General features: G+C 48.4%; 1 protein-coding gene across 4 annotated transcripts in view; it reads right to left on the bottom strand.

The window, feature by feature from the left end:
* The window catches only part of TBC1D2 (TBC1 domain family member 2), a 1,652,487-nt gene that overhangs the window by 604,055 nt on the left and 1,027,218 nt on the right, over positions 1–21,214 (bottom strand). For all 4 annotated transcript variants that reach the window (XM_069630602.1, XM_069630605.1, XM_069630603.1 and 1 more), the window contains one exon: positions 20,791–20,993. In XM_069630602.1, coding sequence (XP_069486703.1) covers positions 20,791–20,993 — 203 coding nt within the window. The remainder of the gene's footprint in view (positions 1–20,790; positions 20,994–21,214) is intronic.

Below are 21,214 nucleotides of genomic sequence, written 5' to 3' on the forward strand. Positions count from 1 at the left end.
AAAATGGGGGATGGGGATTTACCGCCCCGCCAAGGTCGGAATGGGGCGGAAAATCCGCCAACCCCCATGGCGCTATCGGCAGCTTTCCGCCGTGCTCCATGGTGCATTTTGCACCGCGATTTCCGCCAGGGTCGTAATGAGGGCCTTTGTCTTTTTTCCCCATAGGGGCCGGGGTCCGGAATGCCAGGAAGCGGCAAGACCCGAAATGAAATGGGAATGACCCAACAGGTAAGTCTTAGAAGGAAACTGAGCTTTTCCTATTCCCTTCCTTCTCCCACCTTGTGTTCTTGTCTTTTTCTCTCTAGGCTCTGGGAAGTGGCTGTGGATCCGGATGATCACTGCTGAAGATGGAGGTGCCCAGGAAAGGTGAGTGAAATGCAGCGCTGCAGCGATCGAAGCAAAATGCTTTGAAAATGATGTCTTCCCTTTCAGGATCGTCGGTGTGAAGTCTCTGTGATGCAGCTGTAGCAGGTAAGGTCTTCTTTCTCACCAATTCTCTCTTAGCAGGTGACCCAGGATGCTGACAGGCGTGGCTGAAGTCCAGATGCAGGAGCTGACACGGTGAGCGTCCAGCTGCGAGGAGCAGAACAACGCGAAGCGTGAGTTGCTGATCGGGCATGGTTTAAATAGCTTTGGAAGAAGTTCCAGGTATGTATCCTTCCACCGATCAGGTATGTATCCTTCCCCGACAACACCCAGGGGAAAGTAGTTCCACAGGTAAAGTAGTTCCATTCAGGCCTCAAGAGGGCCTGGATGTAGCAGCATGGTCTGCATCAGGTAAGTGCACCTTAAAACACTTGAACACATGTCTAGCTTTATGAGCCTGGCACCTAAGACGCCAGGACAGAGGTCCAACATGAGCCTGGTGCCTAAGGCGCCAGGACTGTGTCCAAAGGGCCCCAGCTTGGGCCCGCTGGCACTTCCCTGGGGGAAATGATGGCTGCCTCTGGGGTTGCTGGGTCGGACCTGGCTCCTTGGAGGTAGGCATCATGACAGTACCCCCCTTCAAGGCCCCTCCCAAGGTTGTTCTCTCCGGGGGTTTTGGCTTGTTCGGAAATCTCCGGTGGAACCTTTGTATTAATCGAGGAGCGTGAACATGGTTACTAGGCTCCCACGATCTCTCCTGAGGTCCATATCCCTTCCAGTCAACAAAATAGAAGAGTTTGGACTTTAACACCTTGGAGTCTAAAATGTCTTTAACTTCGAATTCTAATTCCCCTTCAATTTGAACTGGGTCTGGAGGCTTGGACAGTCGGGTCCCTGGTTGTACTGGCTTCAAAAGTGATGCATGAAAAACTGGATGAATACGCATGTTAGACGGTAAATCCAGTTTAAAGGCCACGGGATTGATTATAGCCTTGATGGGATAAGGTCCTATGAATCTGGGATTGAAGGTTTGCGGGCCCTTGAGGGGTAAATGTTTCGTTGCTAGCCATACCTGATCTCCTACTTGGTAAGGAGGAGTTTTACTTCGGTGCAAATCAGCGTTTTCTTTATACTTTTTCTTGGCTTGCTGTAGATGAGTTGCAGCTTCTTTGAAGGCTCGGGTTATTGTGGAATGCAGATGATTTACTGTGGGCATTTCCAGGGTCAGAGGTGGATCTAGATCAGAGGTCCGAGGATGGTGACCATACAAGGTATAAAAAGGAGTTTGTCCGGTTCCAGAATGCACTGAATTGTTGTATGCATATTCTGCGATCCAAAGGATGTCTTTCCAATTTAACTCGGATTGGTGTAACATGCACCGAAGATATTGCTCGAGAGTCTGATTGGTTCTCTCGGTTTGTCCGTCAGTCTGGGGCTGGTGGATAACCGCACATCTATTTGTGCTAGTTGGCAACACTTCTTCCAAAAATGGGAGATAAATTGACTTCCACGATCCGAGACTAATATGGAAGGGAAACCATGTATGCAAACTATATTCTCCAGAAATTCCTTGGCCAAGGTGGAAGCTGAAGGCAAACCTTTTAAAGGGATAAAGTGGGCCATTTTGGAGAATAGATCCACAATTACAAGGATAGTGTTGTAACCAGCACAAGGAGGCAGGTCTGTTATAAAGTCCATTGACAAGGTGTGCCAAGGTGCCGGTGGAATATCCAAGGGTTGAAGTAGGCCGGCTGGCCTTTTCTTTTGACCCTTGTTTTGGGCGCAAATTCCGCAAGACAATACAAAAGACTTTATGTCTTTTCTCCAAGATGGCCACCAGAAGTGGCGTTTGATTTTTTCCTCCGTTTTAGCGATACCAGGGTGTCCTTCCATTAATGATTCATGATGATGGGCAATAACAAGTTCTTGCAATTCTTTACTAGGCAGAAACAACCGCTCCTGGAAGTAGGGTAAGTCATCCTTAACGGTGTAATGAGGACCCTTTTGACTCCATTCCAGTAAGGCTGAAGAGTCTGGAAGTTGTTTTACTTGCGTTTGGATGTCCTCAATAGTTTGCAATGAAGTTAGGCCTAAGATTCTTTGTTCAGGTATGATTGGCACAGGTTCTAAACTCGAATTGGGTTCTTCCATGCCAATCCGGGATAAGGCGTCCGCTTTACCATTCTTGCAGCCAGGGCGATAGGTAATTACAAAATCAAATTCCGCAAAGAATAGAGCCCATCGGAGTTGTCGTGAAGATTGAGCTTTGGCCGTCTTTAAATACTGTAAATTTCTGTGGTCCGTAATTACGGTGATGGTGTGTCTTGCCCCGAGAAGGTAGTGACGCCAAGCCTTGAAAGCTGACTTAATAGCCAGTAACTCTTTGTCGGTAATTGCGTAGTTGATTTCAGGAGGAGAAAATTTCCTGGACCAAAAGGCCACAGGGTGTAGTTGGTTAGTTTCTGGGTCTCTTTGCGACAGGACAGCTCCCATGGCCGAACTGGATGCGTCGGTTTCCACAATGTAAGGGAGGTCTGGGTGCGGGTGCTTCAATATGGGTGCAGAGGTGAATTTGGTTTTCAGGTCCTGAAAGGCTTGTTCGGCCTCAAGAGTCCATTCAAAGCATTTGTTTTTCTTTAGGAGAGCTGTGATGGGTTGGACTGTTCGGGTAAATTCCGGGATGAATCTTCGATAGAAATTGGCGAAGCCGAGCATGCTCTGAACTCCCTTCACCGAGCTAGGAGATGGCCATTTGAGGATGGCGTCCACCTTTCGCGAGTCCATTCGGACTCCTTGAGGTGTCAAGATGAATCCGAGAAACTCCACTTCTGTGGTATGAAAAACGCATTTTTCGAGCTTTGCAAATAGTCTGTGCTGGCGCAATTTCTCAAGAACTGCCCTAACATGTTTTCTGTGATCGGATTCTGAAGAAGAGTACACCAGGATGTCGTCAATATAAACAATGACACAGACGTCGATAAGTTCCCGAAGAACATCATTCATAAAGTACTGAAAGGCGGCATGTGCATTGCACAAACCGAAGGGCATCACCTGATATTCGAAGAGCCCAAATTTGGTGCGGTATGCAGTCTTCCATTCGTCGCCTTCTTTTATACGCACCAGGTGATAAGCTCCTCGGAGATCTAACTTGGTGTACACACAAGCGTCTTTCACCTGGTCGATAAGCTCAGGGATCAAGGGCAGAGGATAACGATTCTTAATCGTTATTTGATTTAGGGCGCATTAGTCTATACATGTTCTAAGGTCGCCCTCTTTTTTCGGCACGAAGAACAGAGCTGAGGAGACAGGAGATTTGGACGGGCGAATAAAACCATTGGCTAGGTACTGATCTAAATACTGACGCAAATGTAGGTTCTCAGGTTCCGTAAGAGCATAAATCCTACTACAAGGTAGTTGAGCATTGGGTACCAGATTGATCTGGCAATCATAAGACCGATGGGGAGGTAACGTGTTAGCCTGTTCTTTCTGAAAAACGTCTTGGAATTCTTGGTATTCTGACGGTAGCTGTACAGGGGTGGAAGTTGCTGAGGCTAGACCCATAACTGGATTTCTTGGGTAACAAGTTGGTTCACAATCAGGAAAACTTATCTTCTTTGCTCGCCAGTCAATTCTGGGATTATGTGTTTCTAACCAAGGAATTCCAAGAATTACTTGAAATTGTGGGGCCTTGATCACATCAAACACGATTGCTTCCCGATGTCCATCCTGACCCACCAGTGTCATTTCAACAGTGGAATGCGTTACAGGCCCTGAGGCTATTTCGGTTCCATCTACTGTAGTAATGACATCTTGGGTTATTTTCGGACAGAGAGGGAGCTTAATCCTGGAAGCCAATTCACGGTCTATGTAATTTCCAATAGCTCCACTGTCGATGTATGCTTTTATAGCATGCAACAGCTGAGGCTGTTTTGGGTCCACGAGCACCATTGGCATGACAAAATGCGAGATCAAAGAGTTTGTTTTCAAGCTCGGCAAGCGGACCCCTACGCTTGTCGGGCTAGGTCGTTTCCCGAATCAGGTGTCAATAAATCGTTATCAGTGGCTCCAACCACCTTCTTAGGTGGTTTAACCGGACATTTCCGAAGAAAGTGACCGGAAGTCCCGCAATACAGGCAAAGTTGCATTTGCCGCCTTCTCTCTCGTTCCTTCTGTGTTAATGGTCCTTTAACACCGCCGATTTGTATAGGTTCGGATACGTCGGTACTCTTGGAGTTAGCATGGGTTTTGATCGGTACTCGGGTTTCGTACTTGAACCAATCTGCTTTTCTATTTTGAAGTCTGTGATCAAGTTGAACCACCAAGTCTATGTAGTTTGCGCAGTCCTGGGGTGGATCTACTATCTGAGCTAGTACATCCTTAAGCTCTCCGCGCAGGCCTCGATGAAACAATGTGATCCTTTTGTTTTCTGGCCATCCAGTTTCCACAACCAGTCTATTAAAGGTGGCAACGTAGGACAGAAGATCCTGATTACCTTGTCGTAAGGATAGCAGTTTGTTATCAAGGGCCTGTCCTTGAGAGTGTCGAGCAAACAATCTTTCCATGCTGGCCTGGAAACCCTGAAAATTCTGGAGAATGGGATCATCCTGATTTACCAATGGAATAGACCAATCGGCAGCACTACCACTGAGGTAAGATAGTATAAAGGCTACCTTGGTCTGGTCGTTAGGGAAGGCCCCGGGTCTGCATAGAAAGTGTAAACGACATTGGTTCATAAAAACGGCATATCTCTTGGGATCCCCCGCAAAACGTTCAGGCGGGGCCAAAGGCATGTGTCCGGGTAGATTGATTTGTACCGGGTTATTCAAACCCATTGATGTGGAAGTATCTCCGGAATTAGGTAAAGGAGTGTGCCCTGCCTGGGCCTGCAATAACCTTTTGGCCAGGTCATCTGTTCTTTCCTTGGATAGGATTAGTTCTCTTTTGAGAGCGTTAGTCTCCTGGCGGGCTGAGTGCACTTCTGCCCGTAATTCCCCCAAAAGCTGGGCCAGCTGATCTGTCTCGGAAGTCTCCATAGCGCCCGGGTGGGAAATTGTGGGTAGGCTTCGCGTTCTGTCACGCTCACCAGATTCCCACGGAGGCACAGGTCTGGCTTCGAGTGCTGATGCTTCTTCTATGGTGAAGCGCAGGACTCTGAAGATGGACTCACTGGCTCGCAAGAATATTCCCCTGTGCGTGAAAAGGGAGTATTACCTACTGACGGAATAATGCTCAAGCCTCCCACTCCCTTCCAACCCTCCACGATACCCTTCCTCGATTCCCCGTGAAGTCTCACCTTAGGGTCTGGAAGGATGAGTTCTCCATCCTGCTTCTGATGCAGGGGCGCGTTGAAACCCAGTTACTTCACTGGATTGAGGTTTGATGGGAGTTCAAATAAGCTTGACTATTCAGGTAAGGCGCTGTAAGAGTTCTGTAGCAAGTTCAAAAGTTCAAGCTTAATAATAATGTTCATTGTCTTATTGCAGCAAGCGCTAACGCTTATGTCTTTTTCCCCTTAGGGGCCGGGGTTCGGAATGCCGGAGATATGGCGCAATCCCGAAGCGAAACGTGCAGTTCCAGTAAATGACAGGTAAGTTCTAGATGAGCGTTCGGGTAATGTCTTTGCATTCGTTCATTCACTGTCTTTGTCTTTTTTCCCATAGGGGCCGGGGTCCGGAATGCCAGGAAGCGGCAGGACCCGAAATGAAATGGGAATGACCTAACAGGTAAGTCTTAGAAGGAAACTGAGCTTTTCCTACTCCCTTCCTTCTCCCACCTTGTGTTCTTGTCTTTTTCTCTCTAGGCTCTGGGAAGTGGCTGCGGATCCGGATGATCGCTGCTGAAGATGGAGGTGCCCAGGAAAGGTGAGTGAAATGCAGCGCTGCAGCGATCGAAGCGAAATGCTTTTAAAATGATGTCTTCCCTTTCAGGATCGTCGGTGTGAAGTCTCTGTGATGCAGCTGTAGCAGGTAAGGTCTTCTTCCTCTCCAATTCTCTCTTAGCAGGTGACCCAGGATGCTGACAGGCGTGGCTGAAGTCCAGATGCAGGAGCTGACACGGTGAGCGTCCAGCTGCAAGGAGCAGAACAACGCGAAGCGTGAGTTGCTGATCGGGCATGGTTTAAATAGCTTTGGAAGAAGTTCCAGGTATGTATCCTTCCACCGATCAGGTATGTATCCTTCCCCGACCACACCTAGGGGAAAGTAGTTCCACAGGTAAAGTAGTTCCATTCAGGCCTCAAGAGGGCCTGGATGTAGCAGCATGGTCTGCATCAGGTAAGTGCACCTTAAAACACTTGAACACATGTCTAGCTTTATGAGCCTGGCGCCTAAGGCGCCAGGACAGGGGTCCAACATGAGCCTGGCGCCTAAGGCGCCAGGACTGTGTCCAAAGGGCCCCAGCTTGGGCCCGCTGGCACTTCCCTGGGGGAAATGATGCCTGCCTCTGGGGTTGCTGGGTCAGACCTGGCTCCTTGGAGGTAGGCATCATGACATCTGCGGGCAGTCGACAGAAAATACGGCAAATATAGCCTACTGCCGGCCATCCAGTACTACAAGTCTAAAGTAATTCCATCACTAACGTATGGCATGGACGCAACCCCTGCAATCCCATCCACTCTATGGACTAAATTGGAAGGCTTCATTTGGAGAGCAGTTTTAGGCCTACCTAAATCCACAGCCGTTGCAGCAATAAGACGTGAACTAGGTCTACTCTCCCTAGAGGCAGTGGTAGCCCAGAGTACCATTCAACTCTTCAGAAAAATCCAGAACCCAGAGAGCCTAGAAATATACCACATGATTGCAGTGGAAATCGCTAAAGGAACCAACAAATTTCTAAACGACTGGGCCAATACTCAAAAGCTCACACTGCAAGAAATATCGTGCTCTGAAGAAGAACTAATCCAAAATCCATTAAGAATAAAAGCAAAAATGGAATGGCTTGACTGGATAAAAACCAACGAGAAAGCAGTCTCGAATAAACTTCTAGCCCACCTACCACCAGTCTGCAACAAACTCAAAAAGCCAATGGGATACTGCACAAAATACCCCTGTAAACGGCTAATGAAAACCCTACTGAAAGCTCACTTAAACCTCCTACCGACCCAAGAAATCTTAGCATTTCATACAGCGTCCGAAGAAAAATCATGTAGACTTTGTAAAGATCCACAGTCTACAGAATCAATCAGGCACCTCTTGATGGTTTGCCCAACAGTAGACCAAGAAAGAAAAGCTTTCCTCGGACCCGTTTATAACCTCTTACGTCGTCGACGAAAACATTTGGTGGCATCGTCTTATTACAGGAGCCCAAACTAGATGGCTAATAGTAGCGACCAAACTTCTAACCATGGAGAAGGCCTCCGAAAACCTACAGGAGTATCTTACAGAAATAGCCATCTCAACCAAAAGACGAGGATGATACCAGGACTATTCCTCTGCCTGAAGTCTTTTCTTTCTTTTGCAAAATCCTGTCCTTCTTGGTCTACATCGAGAACGTTGAGAACACATAGTAAAAAAAAAACACTAATACATTTATAGAAGAAGCTAAGGAGGTGGCGGACCTGCAGAAGGAATGTAAGGGGTGTTGGGAAAGGTTGGGAAAACTCAGCTACAGGAAATACTTTGAGAAACAGCACGCCAAAGGAGGCAAACCGGGCCGGTTGTTAGCGTGGCTGTACAAAGGTGAGACCAAAAAGTAGAATATTAGAGCGGTGAAAGGTAGAGACAGGAAGTTATGGGAGACCCAGGAGGGGGTGAACAAATGTTTTTATGACTACTATAAGCAACTCTGTTCTGAGGCCAGAGGAACAGAGGAGGTGAATATGCAAGAGGCATTGACCGAGATTAAGCTTCCTAGGATAATAACAGAGGAAAGAAGTCCCTATCACATTGGAAGAACTTGGAAGCGTGATTAAAGAACTACCAAATAGTAAAGTCCCAGGGGCGGATGGGCTCCCCGGGGAACTTTATAAAGAATATATGGCCGAAATACTTCCCCATTAGCAATGTTAAACAAGGCATTAGACACGGGTAAATTTCCGGGGTTCCTGAGAGAGTCAATCATTGTTCCCCTCCTCAAACCAGATAAGCCGGACACGGAATGTGGCTCATACAGGCCACTTTCCCTGCTAAACCAGTACGGGAACATTCTTACTGCAGTCATGGCAAAGAGGCTTAAGGGAGTTATTGGCAAACTTATACACCCAGATCAGACAGGATACGTACCACACAGGAACATTACTAACAATTTACCAAGATTACACAACATTATAGATTATACCCAGAGAGATACACAAGAAGTGGTAGAAGTGTCATTGAATGCAGAGAAGGCATTCGACTCCGATGGCCGTGGCTGCTGACGGTTTTGGAAGAATTTGGTATGGGGTGCACATATATTAAATGGGTGAGCTTATTGTACAATGAGCCGATAGCAAGAGTCAAAACGGGCTGCACGGTTTCGCAGCAATGGTGGCTAAATAAGGGAACGTGACAGGGCAGCCCTTGGTCCCCGATGCTCTTTATTTTGGCTCTGGAACCATTAGCTGTTTATTTACGGGAAGAATACGGGGAAGTGGGTGTAGGCACCACGGGAGAGAGACACCTTATATCCCTATTTGCGGATGACATGCTCCTGTACCTTCACTACCCTAAAGAGAATATGTTCTTGATGTGTTGGGAAGATATGCGGTACTGTCGGGCATAACCGTTAACCCCCAGAAATCTTGCCTGTACCCCTTGGGCGCGTACGCCGGGAAGCCAGCACACAAATTGCCGTTGCTGCTGATAAAGTGGGAAGGTGGGACGTTCAGATACTTGGGAGTGGATGTATACCGCAACCCCAAGGCAGAACACTTATATAATACGGTGAAGGCGGTGACCAAGATAGAGAAATGCATGACATCTTGGGCTAGGCTGCCATTCTCTATGATGGGGCGGGCGGCCTTACTGAAGATGGTGGTGCTACCGAGACTGCTGCATTATTTCACAAACGTCCCATTTGCAATACCTAAGTCGTTCTTTAAGAAGGTACATGGCCTATGTGGGAGCTGGTATCCAGTCATAATTTCGAATACAATATATTCGAAAGTAAAAATGTCGAAAATATTTAGTCGAAAAACAAAAATGTCGAAAAACAAAAATGTCGACTTTTTTTCGACTTTTTTCGATTTTATGTGTTAATAATAAATATTTTATTAAACTTTTTTTTTTAAAATAATTAAAGGTATTTCCATGGGGGGTGGGGGTGATGGGGAGGATGGGGGGGGGTTGGGGATAGGGGTTTGGGATGGTTTTTTAAATAATTAATTAATTATTTAATATTATATTAAAGATTTTTTTAAAATAATTAAAGGTATATCTATGGGGGGTGGGAGGGATGGGGAGGAGGGGGGGGGGTTGGGGTAGGGGTTTGGGATGGGGGGGTTGGGGGGGGACCCCCCCCCCATATTAAATGTTACTATCTGGGTAAAAAAAAAAAAAGAGTGTTTTGGGTTTTCAATTTTTTTTTCGACATTTTTTTTTCTCGAAATTATGACTTTTCCTATTATATGTATGTTTTTTCGACTTTTTTACATTCGACATTTTTTTTTCGACATTTTTGCTATTCGACATTATGTTTTCGACGTTTTGACTATAAACCGTGGGAGCTTTATATGGCATAACTCTAGGTGCAGAGTGGCACTTCAAAAGCTACAACTGCTGTACGAACAAGGAGGCATAAAGCTGCCCAATTTTGAGTTGTATTTTGTGGCCAGCCAGCTACAATTCGTGGCCAGAGGGCTATCAGACGAGCATACACAGGAATCTAGGCTGCTACCTGAAGAATGCACCCCGTGATGTATTTACGGAAGGGAGGCCCAGGGAGTTTGAGGAGCTGAATAATGATACAGGAGCGCACAGAGAACAGCACATAACATACTCACGATTGGTGAAAAATCTTAGCAAACTTAAGGACCTAGCATATATATTAGCAAAACGTTGAATAACAATGGGGTGGAAGGCACAAGCTAGGCCGGCCGTGGAAATATGGTGGAGAGACTTGCTAAAATGTGCCAATGCTGAGTCTGTGGTATGGCAGGAAGCGAGAGGCAGGGGTACAGAACAGGACCAGGGAGGACTCGAGGCGTGGAGGCAATTGGTGGCTGACCTGGCGGTCTCAGAACATGACGCACTGGATTGCACTAGACCCTTAGTCGGGTGATGCTGCAAGGTAGAGAGGTGGTGGATGGTAGTTGATAAAGGCAGCAGTGCGCAAGGTGGGCCGGGATAGGGGGAGGGAGTTGGGGAGGTGAATAACAGTTGTAAAGCAGAAAATGTTTTGCATTGGTACTGATCCACAGTTGTAAACTGGAAGTTTGTGTGCATAAAACCAATAAAAATTGTTTTTAAAAAACAACTAGTTTTCGAGATCCAGGAACCACACTTTTAGTCTCAGCGAGGCCTTTGTTTTGGCAGATCCCTAGTGTCCTTGGTGAGCTAGCTCCAACACCCCGGGAATCAACGCCAGAGGGACCACCATTCTCTCTCCCCTCAGCAATAGCCCTTCTTGCGTGAATGCTAATTCATGTTAGGCTCTCCACTGCTGCTCAAATTCTATTCTGGCTTCTTGGATTCTTTTGTTCAACTCCATCAGGACATCTTTCCACTCTTCATTTTGCATTGCCACCCTGATAAGGCTGAAACATTCATCTTTGATCAAAACATCAGTTAGATCTTGTATTGACAGCTAGACGGGTGTGGCTGCATCCACCACGAGGTTCACATGCTCTTCTGCCTCACTTCCATGCTCGGCTCTGCACTTGGCCGGATGAGGTGTTTTGAGTCTGCCGCATTGTGCAACCTCGGGTGGTATACCAGAATCACCCCATACTCCAACAGTGCCAGCATCCATCATTTGAGGTGGGGTGGCGGCTTTGAGGACGACCATGCCATGATCCGTAGTAGCGGTTTGTGTTCAATTATTACCGTGACTGCTCTCCATAGGATGTATAGTCGAAATTGCCCACACCCGCATAGAACAGTCAAGGCCTCCCGTTCAATTTGGGAGTAAGCCTGCTCCGTCTCAGAGAGCGCCTTGCTCACAAATTCCACTGGCTTGACGGGTCCACTGGGGTCACACTGGGATAGAACTGCCCCAAGACACGAAAAGGGCTAGTGTCCACAAGTCCAGATAAGGGTTGAAAAACACCATCGTGTCCTGTGCTGTCAGCGCTTTTTTGATTCCCTCGAACGCTTCTTGTTCAAAAACGGTCCATCTTCATGCTGACTGTTCTTTGTCAAGTTCCTCAATGGTTTGGATAGCATCGCCAGGTTTTGAACGAAACGCCCACAGTATGTCACCATGCCGAGAAAGCTGCGCACCTCAGCCACACATCACTTTTCTGGAGTCTGGTGACATGCCTCCTTCATGAAACATAAACCCAAAGAATTTCGATTTGTTTGAGGAGATATTTGCATGTTTCTTTGCGGAGTATGAGTCCCAGTTCTCTTATTCTCTCCATAGTCTTCCCCAGTCTCACCATGTGTTCAGCTTCCGATCCGGCGAATACAAGAATGTCATCGCTTATATTTAATACTCCTTCCAGGTCTGCCAGCACTCCTCTGATAATGTTCTGAAATACTTCAGCAGCTGACAACACCCCGAAGCTGAGCCTTTTGTACCGATACAAACCCCTGTGTGTCCTGAAGGTGGTCATGTATCGGGACTCGGGGTGGAGGACCACTTGGTGATATCAGGCCCTTAGATCCAACTTGGAGAATACTCTGACCCCTTGAAGTTCCCCTACAATGTCATCAAGCGTGGGGGTTAAGTGACTCCTTCGTTTAATTACTTTATACGGCAGCCTCATGTCCACAGAAACGCGTACTGACTCTGGCTGTTTCTGTTTTCGTGCCACCACTATTGGGGACACCCAGGGGGTGGGTCCTTCCACCTTTTCAATAATGTCTAGTCACACTAGATGGTCCAGCTCCTTATCTACCTGTTCCCTCAGGTGGAATGGTATCCTCTGGTGATTCAGCACCACTGGGCGAATGGACTTGTCTATGTTCAACTTTACCGGTTTGCCTGTCAGTTTTCCGATTCCTTCGAAAACCTCAGTGAACTTCTAGAGCATCGTGTTAATGTCTTCAACATACACTCCATATGCAAAATGGACGATCTCCAAAGCCTCTGCTGCAGCACAACTGAGAAGTGTATCTTTACTGATATCCGTGATGAAAAACCGTGCCTTTATGGAGTTTCCTCCATGATACACTTTTGAAATGAACACTCCTTTTAGTGGTATGGGTTTCACTCCCCCAAATGTAAATATCTTCGCATTGGCTGCCCTCAGTGCCGGTGGACCTGGCAGTGATTCATAGTGTCCTTGTGCCATCACATTAACCGAGGCACGAGTGTCTATTAGTACAGGTATGTCTGACCCCTCCATGCTCACTATGCACCTCGGTTGTCTCTGTTTCTTTATCTTTATTGCACTTACGCTGGAGATAAAGAATATTTCTTTGTCCTCTTCCTCTGCAATGTCCGGGGCCCCGGGATCTTCCCCTTGTTCTACATGTGCCAGACTTTGAGGGCGTCTCTGCACGCCAAAGTACATTTTTCCAGGGCTTCTTGGAACTATGACAGGTGTTGGAGCTCTGCACATTCGTGCAAAATGGTTTGGCGGGCCGCATCTTCCACATGTTCGCCCCTTGGCAGGGCATTCCCTTGGGTGAGGGGTGTCATACTCACTTCTTCAGCATTGTATAGGCAGTTCGTGTCCTTTTTCTTTCCTAGTGGTCCATCCCTTTTTTGCTGTTTTCATTCCTTGCTGGCGACCTACCGCACACATCATCAATTTTCAGTGTGCGTATCGCAGCGTCTATTTTTTAGGCTGCGCGTTGGCCAATTCATACGAGCGTCCCATTTCGAGAATACGGGCTAGAGCTAGTCCAGTCTCTCTTAATACCTCATTATTCTGGAAGTGTATCCTTGGATCAATTGTTGGCAGACCACACTCTCTTCGTTGTCCCAGGCGCACATAGATGCCAGGTGGCTAAGGCGTCCATAGAAGTTGTCAAGTGTTTCATCATCCTTTTGTTTCGCCGCACACATTACAAACCTCTCATAGTCCAGGTTTGCTAACGGCATGAAGTGCTCTGTTATACATGTTTACGCAGCTTGATAGGAGTCATCGACAGGCCTCAGAGTCTTGAAGATTTTGTCTACTGCCGGGCCGGCTGCGTAGATTAGGGTCGACATCCTTGCTTCATCATTCATCTCCCCTGTGGCCCTGGAGTACATTTCTAATCACTCAATCCATAGGTTCCATTTGGGTCCCAGGCTAAACGGTGTTCATGATGTGTCAGATTCTGGCATTGATGCTAGAGATCCTTGTTGTCTGGGTCCCTGTCTGCCACCAATGGCTCTCACTGCTGCTGGCGCATTTCCAGCCGCCGCTGCCTGGGCATCGCCTTGGCCCGTGTCCATGATGTCACACTTGAGCCACAGCATACGTTGTCCCCAACAGAGCGCACAGGCACCCCCATGTTGTTGGAGGCCGCAAACCAGATGTATAACGGTCTTTGTGTAGGGGTGAGTTTACTCTTCCATTATCACCCCCATGGGCATAATATGAGGTTCGCCACAGAGTTTTGCCCTTAATTGACGTTGACAACGGGGTTGGGACCATCCCCTTTTAAGTGAAAATCACGTTATGGCAGTCACAAGATAGGCTTTTAATGACCTCCAATTTTTTTTCTCTTCTTTTTTTTTATGTGCGCCAAGTCAGCGCTTCCAAAAATTGTCCCCAGAGGTGCACAAGCACTCTGTGGAAGAGCCGCAGCCACCGGGACCGTTTGTAGTCCAAAGGGTGCCTTACCATGAGGCTGGTGCTCGATAAGCAGGTGAACTAGTGTCCAATATCATCCTCCGCCGTGGGATGTGCTGGGAGACCTTCCCTTGCCCGAGCGCATGGGTTCATTCAGGCTGACCCCCTAGACGCCATTGTTAGCATGTCGCGAGTGCTGCCCTGGGCCAGGGAACACCTTCCCCCACAGAGGACACATACACACAGGGCCTCATTACGAGCATGGAGGTAATGAAAATAGGAAGGCGGAATGGTAATACCGGCATCGTTAACGGGTCCGGGCCATTACGACCCGACAACCCGCCAATACCGCCACCGCCCGTACCGTGCACCTTCATACCGGCATGCACGCGTACAGGCGCCCCTTCGCGGCAGAAATACCAGGATGCCGGTAATAGGAGGACATCACAAGTTGCGCGGGCATGCACTTACCGGCATCCTGCAGGCGGTAATTAGGTCCTGCACGACGGCAGCAATACAGGCATCGCGGACCACCCATAAATAGCAACCTGCAGTGTAGGCAACTGCCACAGGTGCACACAATCACCACAGGTGGAGTCAATGGAGCCTGTCCCAGTACAAAAGGAGTACACCCACACAACACACCCCTTCCCACACCAAAATGATACCACTAGCTCTTGCAATCATGGGGCTGGAGGACATGACTGTACTGCTACAACTACAGCAACAACAGAAACAACAGCAACAACAACTACAGCTACAATAACAGGCAGCACAGAAGAGATGCAGGAGGGGAAGGATGGTGACACAAGCCCAGCAATTACCACCGGTGTAGCCAGTGGTACCTCGTAGGCAGCCACCAATCCCTCGCATCAGACCCAGTCCATTCAATCTAACCCCAGGGCAGATCCACACCCTGTACCGGTTGGACAGGGACACCATCACCACCATAGTGGACATGATAGACAACAACATCGTCAGCCTCATAGAAATACGCACTGCCATCCCCCCGCTACTAAAGGTGGTGTCTGTGCTCCACTTCCTGGCCACAGGCACCTACCAGCACACAGTGGGCCAACTGCATGGCATATCACAGCCACTCTTTTCAGGCATGCTGACCCAAGTCCTGGATGCCCTCCTGAAGCACGCTAGCACCCACATATCCCTACCACGGATTGCCCGGCAACTTGTCGACACTAAAGTAGGCTTCCATGCACTGGCAGGCATGCCCAATTGAGTCGGTTCCCTCGACTGCACCCATGTAGAATTGGTCGCCCCTCATGCAACAGAGGCGGTGTATCGCAATCGCAAGCAATACCACTCCATCAATGTGCAGATGGTATGTGACTCCAGCAAGATCATCACACAATGTTGCGCCCGATATCCCGGATCTACACATGATGCCATGATGCTGCGTAACTCCACACTAGCCTGCCACATGGAGCGACATGCTGGACGATGTGCCTGGCTGCTTGGTGAGTTGCCTGACTGGCCCATAGCAGTGCATTGGGGTTGTGAGGAGGGGGGATGCATACTCCACCTGGGTGGGAATGGGGGGGATGCATACTCCACCTGGGTGGGAATGGGGGGGTGCATACTCCACCTGGGTGGGAATGGGGGGGGATGCATACTTCACCTGGATGGGAATGGGGTTGGGGTGCATACTCCACCTGGGTGGGAATGGGGGGTGCATACTCCACCTGGGTGGGAATGGGGGGGTGCATACTCCACCTGGGTGGTGAGTGGACAATGCACTCAGAACTAAACACTTCAGACCTGAACCTCTAATCTCGAGCATGACACATCAATGCCACACATTAGATCAATGCCGTACATTAATCACAACATGCAAGACACACAACCAGGCCACCGTGGGTATGTCAAGCGATGCATAACTAAACATGACAACAACTGTGCCAATGTCGCCCGTGTGATTAGGCACAGAGTAGCATACACTGCAATTATGGGAGCCAAGACATCGTTCCACATCCACAGTCCATCTGCATCAGCATGCAAGTGTACACCCTGCATCATCTGAACAATGCAATCCACAACAGCAGACCATATTGCAGTACACAATGTATCCAATGAATCTGTGTGCATACGTACAGAGACATGTGCATGTCAACACCAAATATCTGCGGCCATGGCCGTGAATCCTAAAGGTGGCAGCTCAGAATGACTCATACAGACCTCTTTGTGCTCCCATGCAGGTGATGGAGGCTATCCCTTGAAGCCGTGGCTACTTACCCCTGTGCGCAACCCGCGTAACAAGCACGAAGAGAAGTACAATCGGGTTCATACCTGTACCCGTGTTGTGATTGAGCAGACCTTTGGCCTGTTGAAGGCGCGGTTCCGCTGCCTAAGCAGGTCTGGTGGAGCACTCCTTTATGGGCCTCAGAAGGTGGCAAAGATCACCATGGTCGGTATACCGTCATTTAATCGCCGCACTTTTCATTGCGGGGTTTTTTGCCGTGATTTATTTTTCGTAAAAAAAACATCGAATTTTTTTGGGGGGTACATTTTTTAAAAAATGGGTTTGGGTGTTCGGGATGTAAAAAAAAGAAAAAAAAGAAAGGGGGATTTGGGTGGGTTACCAAACCCCACGATGAAAAGTGCGGCAATGAAATCACGTAGAACCCCATGGTCTGTGTCATGCTGCACAACATGTGCATCCGGAGAAATGTACCACTGACACCTGACATTGACATGCATGCACCGGGAGAGGATGATGAGGATGATGATGGAGGAGAAGCAGCACCCCTGCCAGTATGTGATGCACAAGATGGCCGTGCTGTACGCCAATCACTGATTGACGAATACTTCTGAACCACAGGAAGTTGATGGATATGTGTGAGTACGACACTGAGCACTGGGTCCATGTGGATATGCACACAGGGTATGTGGGGTGTTGGGCACTGTGCACTGTCATGAATAAAATGAACACATACGAAATGAACAATGTCCAGGCATTAAATGATTTTGCACACAACGGGTGTATTAATGAAAACTACAGAAAAGTGTGTCCTCCCTCCACCACTCACACGACCTTCCCCCTCCCCCCTCCACCCACAAACACCCAAACACCCCATTCCCCCAATGAACACCCCATCCCCCAATGAACTCCCCATACTCCCCAATGAACTACCCATGCTGCAATGAACTCCCCCTAACCCCAATGAACACCCCATACCCCCAATGAACTCCCCATACCCCCAATGAACTCCCCATACCTCAATGAACTCCCCATACCCCCCAATGAACACCCCCTTAATCCCCTATACACCACCAACACCACCTCCCCCTACACACATTGTCAATCCACACTATTTGCGTGCTTTCTTTGTGTCCGGGGGCAGCATTTCGGTCTGCCTCGCACTCCGCCTTGTCATCCGTACAGGGCCGGAGGGTGCAGAGGATGCAGGTGTGGAGGATAGGTTGGATGCGGTTTGAATTGGCAAGGCCAGGGCAGGTTGCTGGTGCTGCATGTTTTGCAGGATGCTGGTCAGGACCTGAGTGACGGCTCCCAAACTGCCACGGATCATGACCGCACAGGCATTAATGGTGGCAGTGTTCCCAGCAATGGCCTGACCGATCTCTTGCCATGTCTCCTCTCCATCAGCCACATATTGGCGCACAAGGTCAATCATGGAGTACTGCCTTGCCTCCACCCTTGACAGCCGTGCCTCCAAGTCAGTGGGAGCAGCAGAGGTTGAGGGTGCTGCGGCTGGTCGTGCCATTGCAGGGCTGGCCTCGGGGGTGGTACTGATGTCGGAACTGTGCAGTGCAGAATCCGGCATGGGGCTGGAGGGTGTGGCCTGGGTGTGGGGTTGGGGGATGGACGGGGGCCTAGGGGTGTGTGGACATTCCACATGGATTGTTCCATCTTGGTCCACGTACACCTCTGCTCCGAGATCAACGTCACTGGGTGGGGCTGTGGCTGTTGCCTCACCCACCGAGCTTGTGGCAGCAGACTGGGTGCCATCAGCCTCCCCTTTGGCTGTTGATGGCAGCTGTGTGGTAGCAGTCACGTCCACTGCTGCGGTGTCATCGTGTGCTTGCATGGCCTGGATTGGACTGTGGGCCACTGTGCTGCCCCGGAGGTGGATTGGCCAGTGAGCGGCGGTCTGGCTCTGGACAAGGAAGACCTTGTGGATGGGTCATGACTCCCGCCTTCTCCATCAGTGCCTGTGTGGGAGTAAGAGATGCAGGGCATCAGTGACGCTGTTACATGCAAGAAGCATGAGATGGTGCAGTACGGTATTTCATTTCTTATGCATTGCAATCTTATAGGTGTATCACACAGGGTAGTTTCAAGGGAGGGCATATTGGCATTTGCTGTGGCATCTCCATTTGGCACTGATACGTACCAGGTGGTATGCCATTGTATTGGGCTTTGTGTGATGTGTTACATGCAAATTGTTCCTGTGTGTTGGGTGTCTGTTGGTAATGGGATTGGCACACAGCATGCATTTCAGTGTGGCAGGGTTTGGCCCTCCATCTGGACATGGATCTGTAAATGTGTGTATGATGGGCCATGCATTGCCTTGCCTCGGCTCACATTCACATCAGTTGTGCTACGTCATGGTTTGGCCTACTGGGGTTTGCAGGGTCACTCACCTCCTTTTCCAGATGTCGTGGCACCCATCTCCATTTCCCCGAAGCCCTCTATCGACTCCATCTGTATGGTTGTACTACAGATTTCCTCCCATTGCATGAGTTTAACCGGTAAGTGCGCACCCCCGCCTGTGGCATGGCCTCCCTCCGATTGCTGGCCAGGATGTTCCGGACCCTGAGACGGAGGTCGTCCCATCTTTTTTTGCAGTCTTTGACTGTCCGGGGGTTTGTGCCTACCGCAGACACCTTGCGTGCTACCTCCGCCCAAATTTCCTTCTTCCTCAACTGCACCTCCTTCTTGAGGTTGTTGGTAAATACCTCATCGGCATGTGCAGCAAGGGTATCTGCCAACATATTCAATTCCGCATCTGAGAAGCGCTTCTTGTGCAGGTGGGGGGTAGTGTTTCGGGTTGCCTTGGACATGTTGTACACAATGGCCCTGGTCTCTCCTCTGTAGCAGTGGTGGTTTGGGAGGATTGCAATGGATTGTGTTTTTAAAGATGGCCACCGGCGCATTTCCCGTTCCGACGCGATGACATTACTTCCGGGTCTGGTATTACGAGCCCGGTATTAGCATGTTGTTATTACCGGGTCGTTATTAAGGGGTTGCTCCTTGGCAGAGGCGCTATCGGCGGGTCCCGTGATGGCGCTATCGGGGTGTTGGAGGCCCATTAGCAGCATGGCGGTATGGCCCTTACCGGCATGGGGGTTTGTGCGTGCTTGCGCACTCGTAATCAGCCGTTATTAGCGGCGTCAAAGGAGCAAGGACCCGCTACTTCCTCCATGCCGGTAATGACCCCGTTTTTACAGCGATTCTCGTAATGAGGCCCACAGTGTTCACCTTTTCGGGCTCCCGGCACGCACTGACTCGTTCACGTGGGAACGCCCCTTTTATTACTGTGTGACAGAGTTGCATCACTCTGTCGCGCACTCTCACGTAACACATTACACCTGCCACAAACATTACTCACCAGCAGATACAGGAATATACAAAAACTTACTTGGTCCCTCAGCGACTTCCCCATTCCGGCCTGCCGTGCCTGTCAGCCCTTGCGTGCACTTGTGTGCGTTGCAGAGGCTGACAGTTCAATTTAGAAAGACTGCTAGGAGCCATCTCCAAGCCGTCTTCTTAAATCAGTGATTTATAAAAACAATTTAAAAAAATCGTTTTATTAATTTTATTCACTTAGTACCAATAACTGTACTGTTAGACCAGGAAACATGCAGGCATCTCCAAAGCAATACTAGACTTATGTGGGAGGAGTCCTTGTACACAAGCATTGACATAATAAAAGAGGCATTCCCCTCTTGCCTCCAAAATGACTGTGTGCATACTCCACTAGCTCATCCAGAAGCTCATCCAGAATCAGGTTAAACTTCAACAATCACAGTGTGGGTGCTCTAGGTAACTGTTCACCTGAGATAGTAATATTTTCAGATCCCTATACCGTATCTTCATCATCTCACTTACCATCAAGGTAGTTTCATGATCAATGCAGCAATCATCCACTAACCATTCAGATTGCACAGTTGGTTTGAGCACAGACTATTTTGTGCACAATTTTTCAAGCTTGAATGCAGCTTTGGCAAGGAAGTTTCAATATCAGACTTCAGATGTGCAGGTTACCCAACAAGGATATTGCAGAAAAACAGGAAATAATAAAATATACATTTCTTGAGCAATAGTCAACAGTATGCAGTTTCTACTTTGAAGACTGTAAAAACTCATACACATCACCACATAGACATGAACCGCTATCAAAATGAGTACTAACCAAAAAACAAAATCGTTACAAAGAGGAAATCAATGGACACTGAGAGAGATTTAGAATTACAATGAACTTTGTCATATAGATTTTAGACTATAACGCTACAAAAGGAAAGGTGTAATTCGGTTGTATCTTTGAAATGTAATGCTTTCCACCATACAGAGATGCTGTGACAATTGTAACAATAATGTAACATTGAATCCCAAATGTATTAGCACAGTGGACAGAGCTTACCCGTTGGGACTTGAGTTCTCCTGTGATAGCTAAAACCTGCTGCTGCATACTGGACACCTTATCCTGAGGCATCCTCTCCTGGGTGACTGCGTCAAAAAAGGGGTTCATGCCACCATTTAACTTTCTAGCCTTCCTGGCAAAGTTGGCAGAAGGAGACATTTTCTGAACATATGTCTTAGTGTAATCCTCTTGCCTGTGATCCACTGCATCAGAGGAAGATAAAACAAGTTTGTGTAAGGCACATCTCACAATTGGAATTAAAGATGCACCCATGCAAATATTAGAGTGTGTGAATGTCAAGTAGCGGAGAACCTGAAATATATCCTAAATGAACAGTGCACAACAAGATGGAGGAAGTGGAGAAGGCACATTCTATTTTGTTATGGTCATATTGCAGCATTCCCATACTATGCAAGGGTACTTT

Source organism: Ambystoma mexicanum, chromosome 6q (assembly GCF_040938575.1).
Source record: "Ambystoma mexicanum isolate Mex_15411 chromosome 6q, UKY_AmexF1_1, whole genome shotgun sequence".
NCBI classification, from domain to species: Eukaryota; Metazoa; Chordata; class Amphibia; order Caudata; family Ambystomatidae; genus Ambystoma; species Ambystoma mexicanum.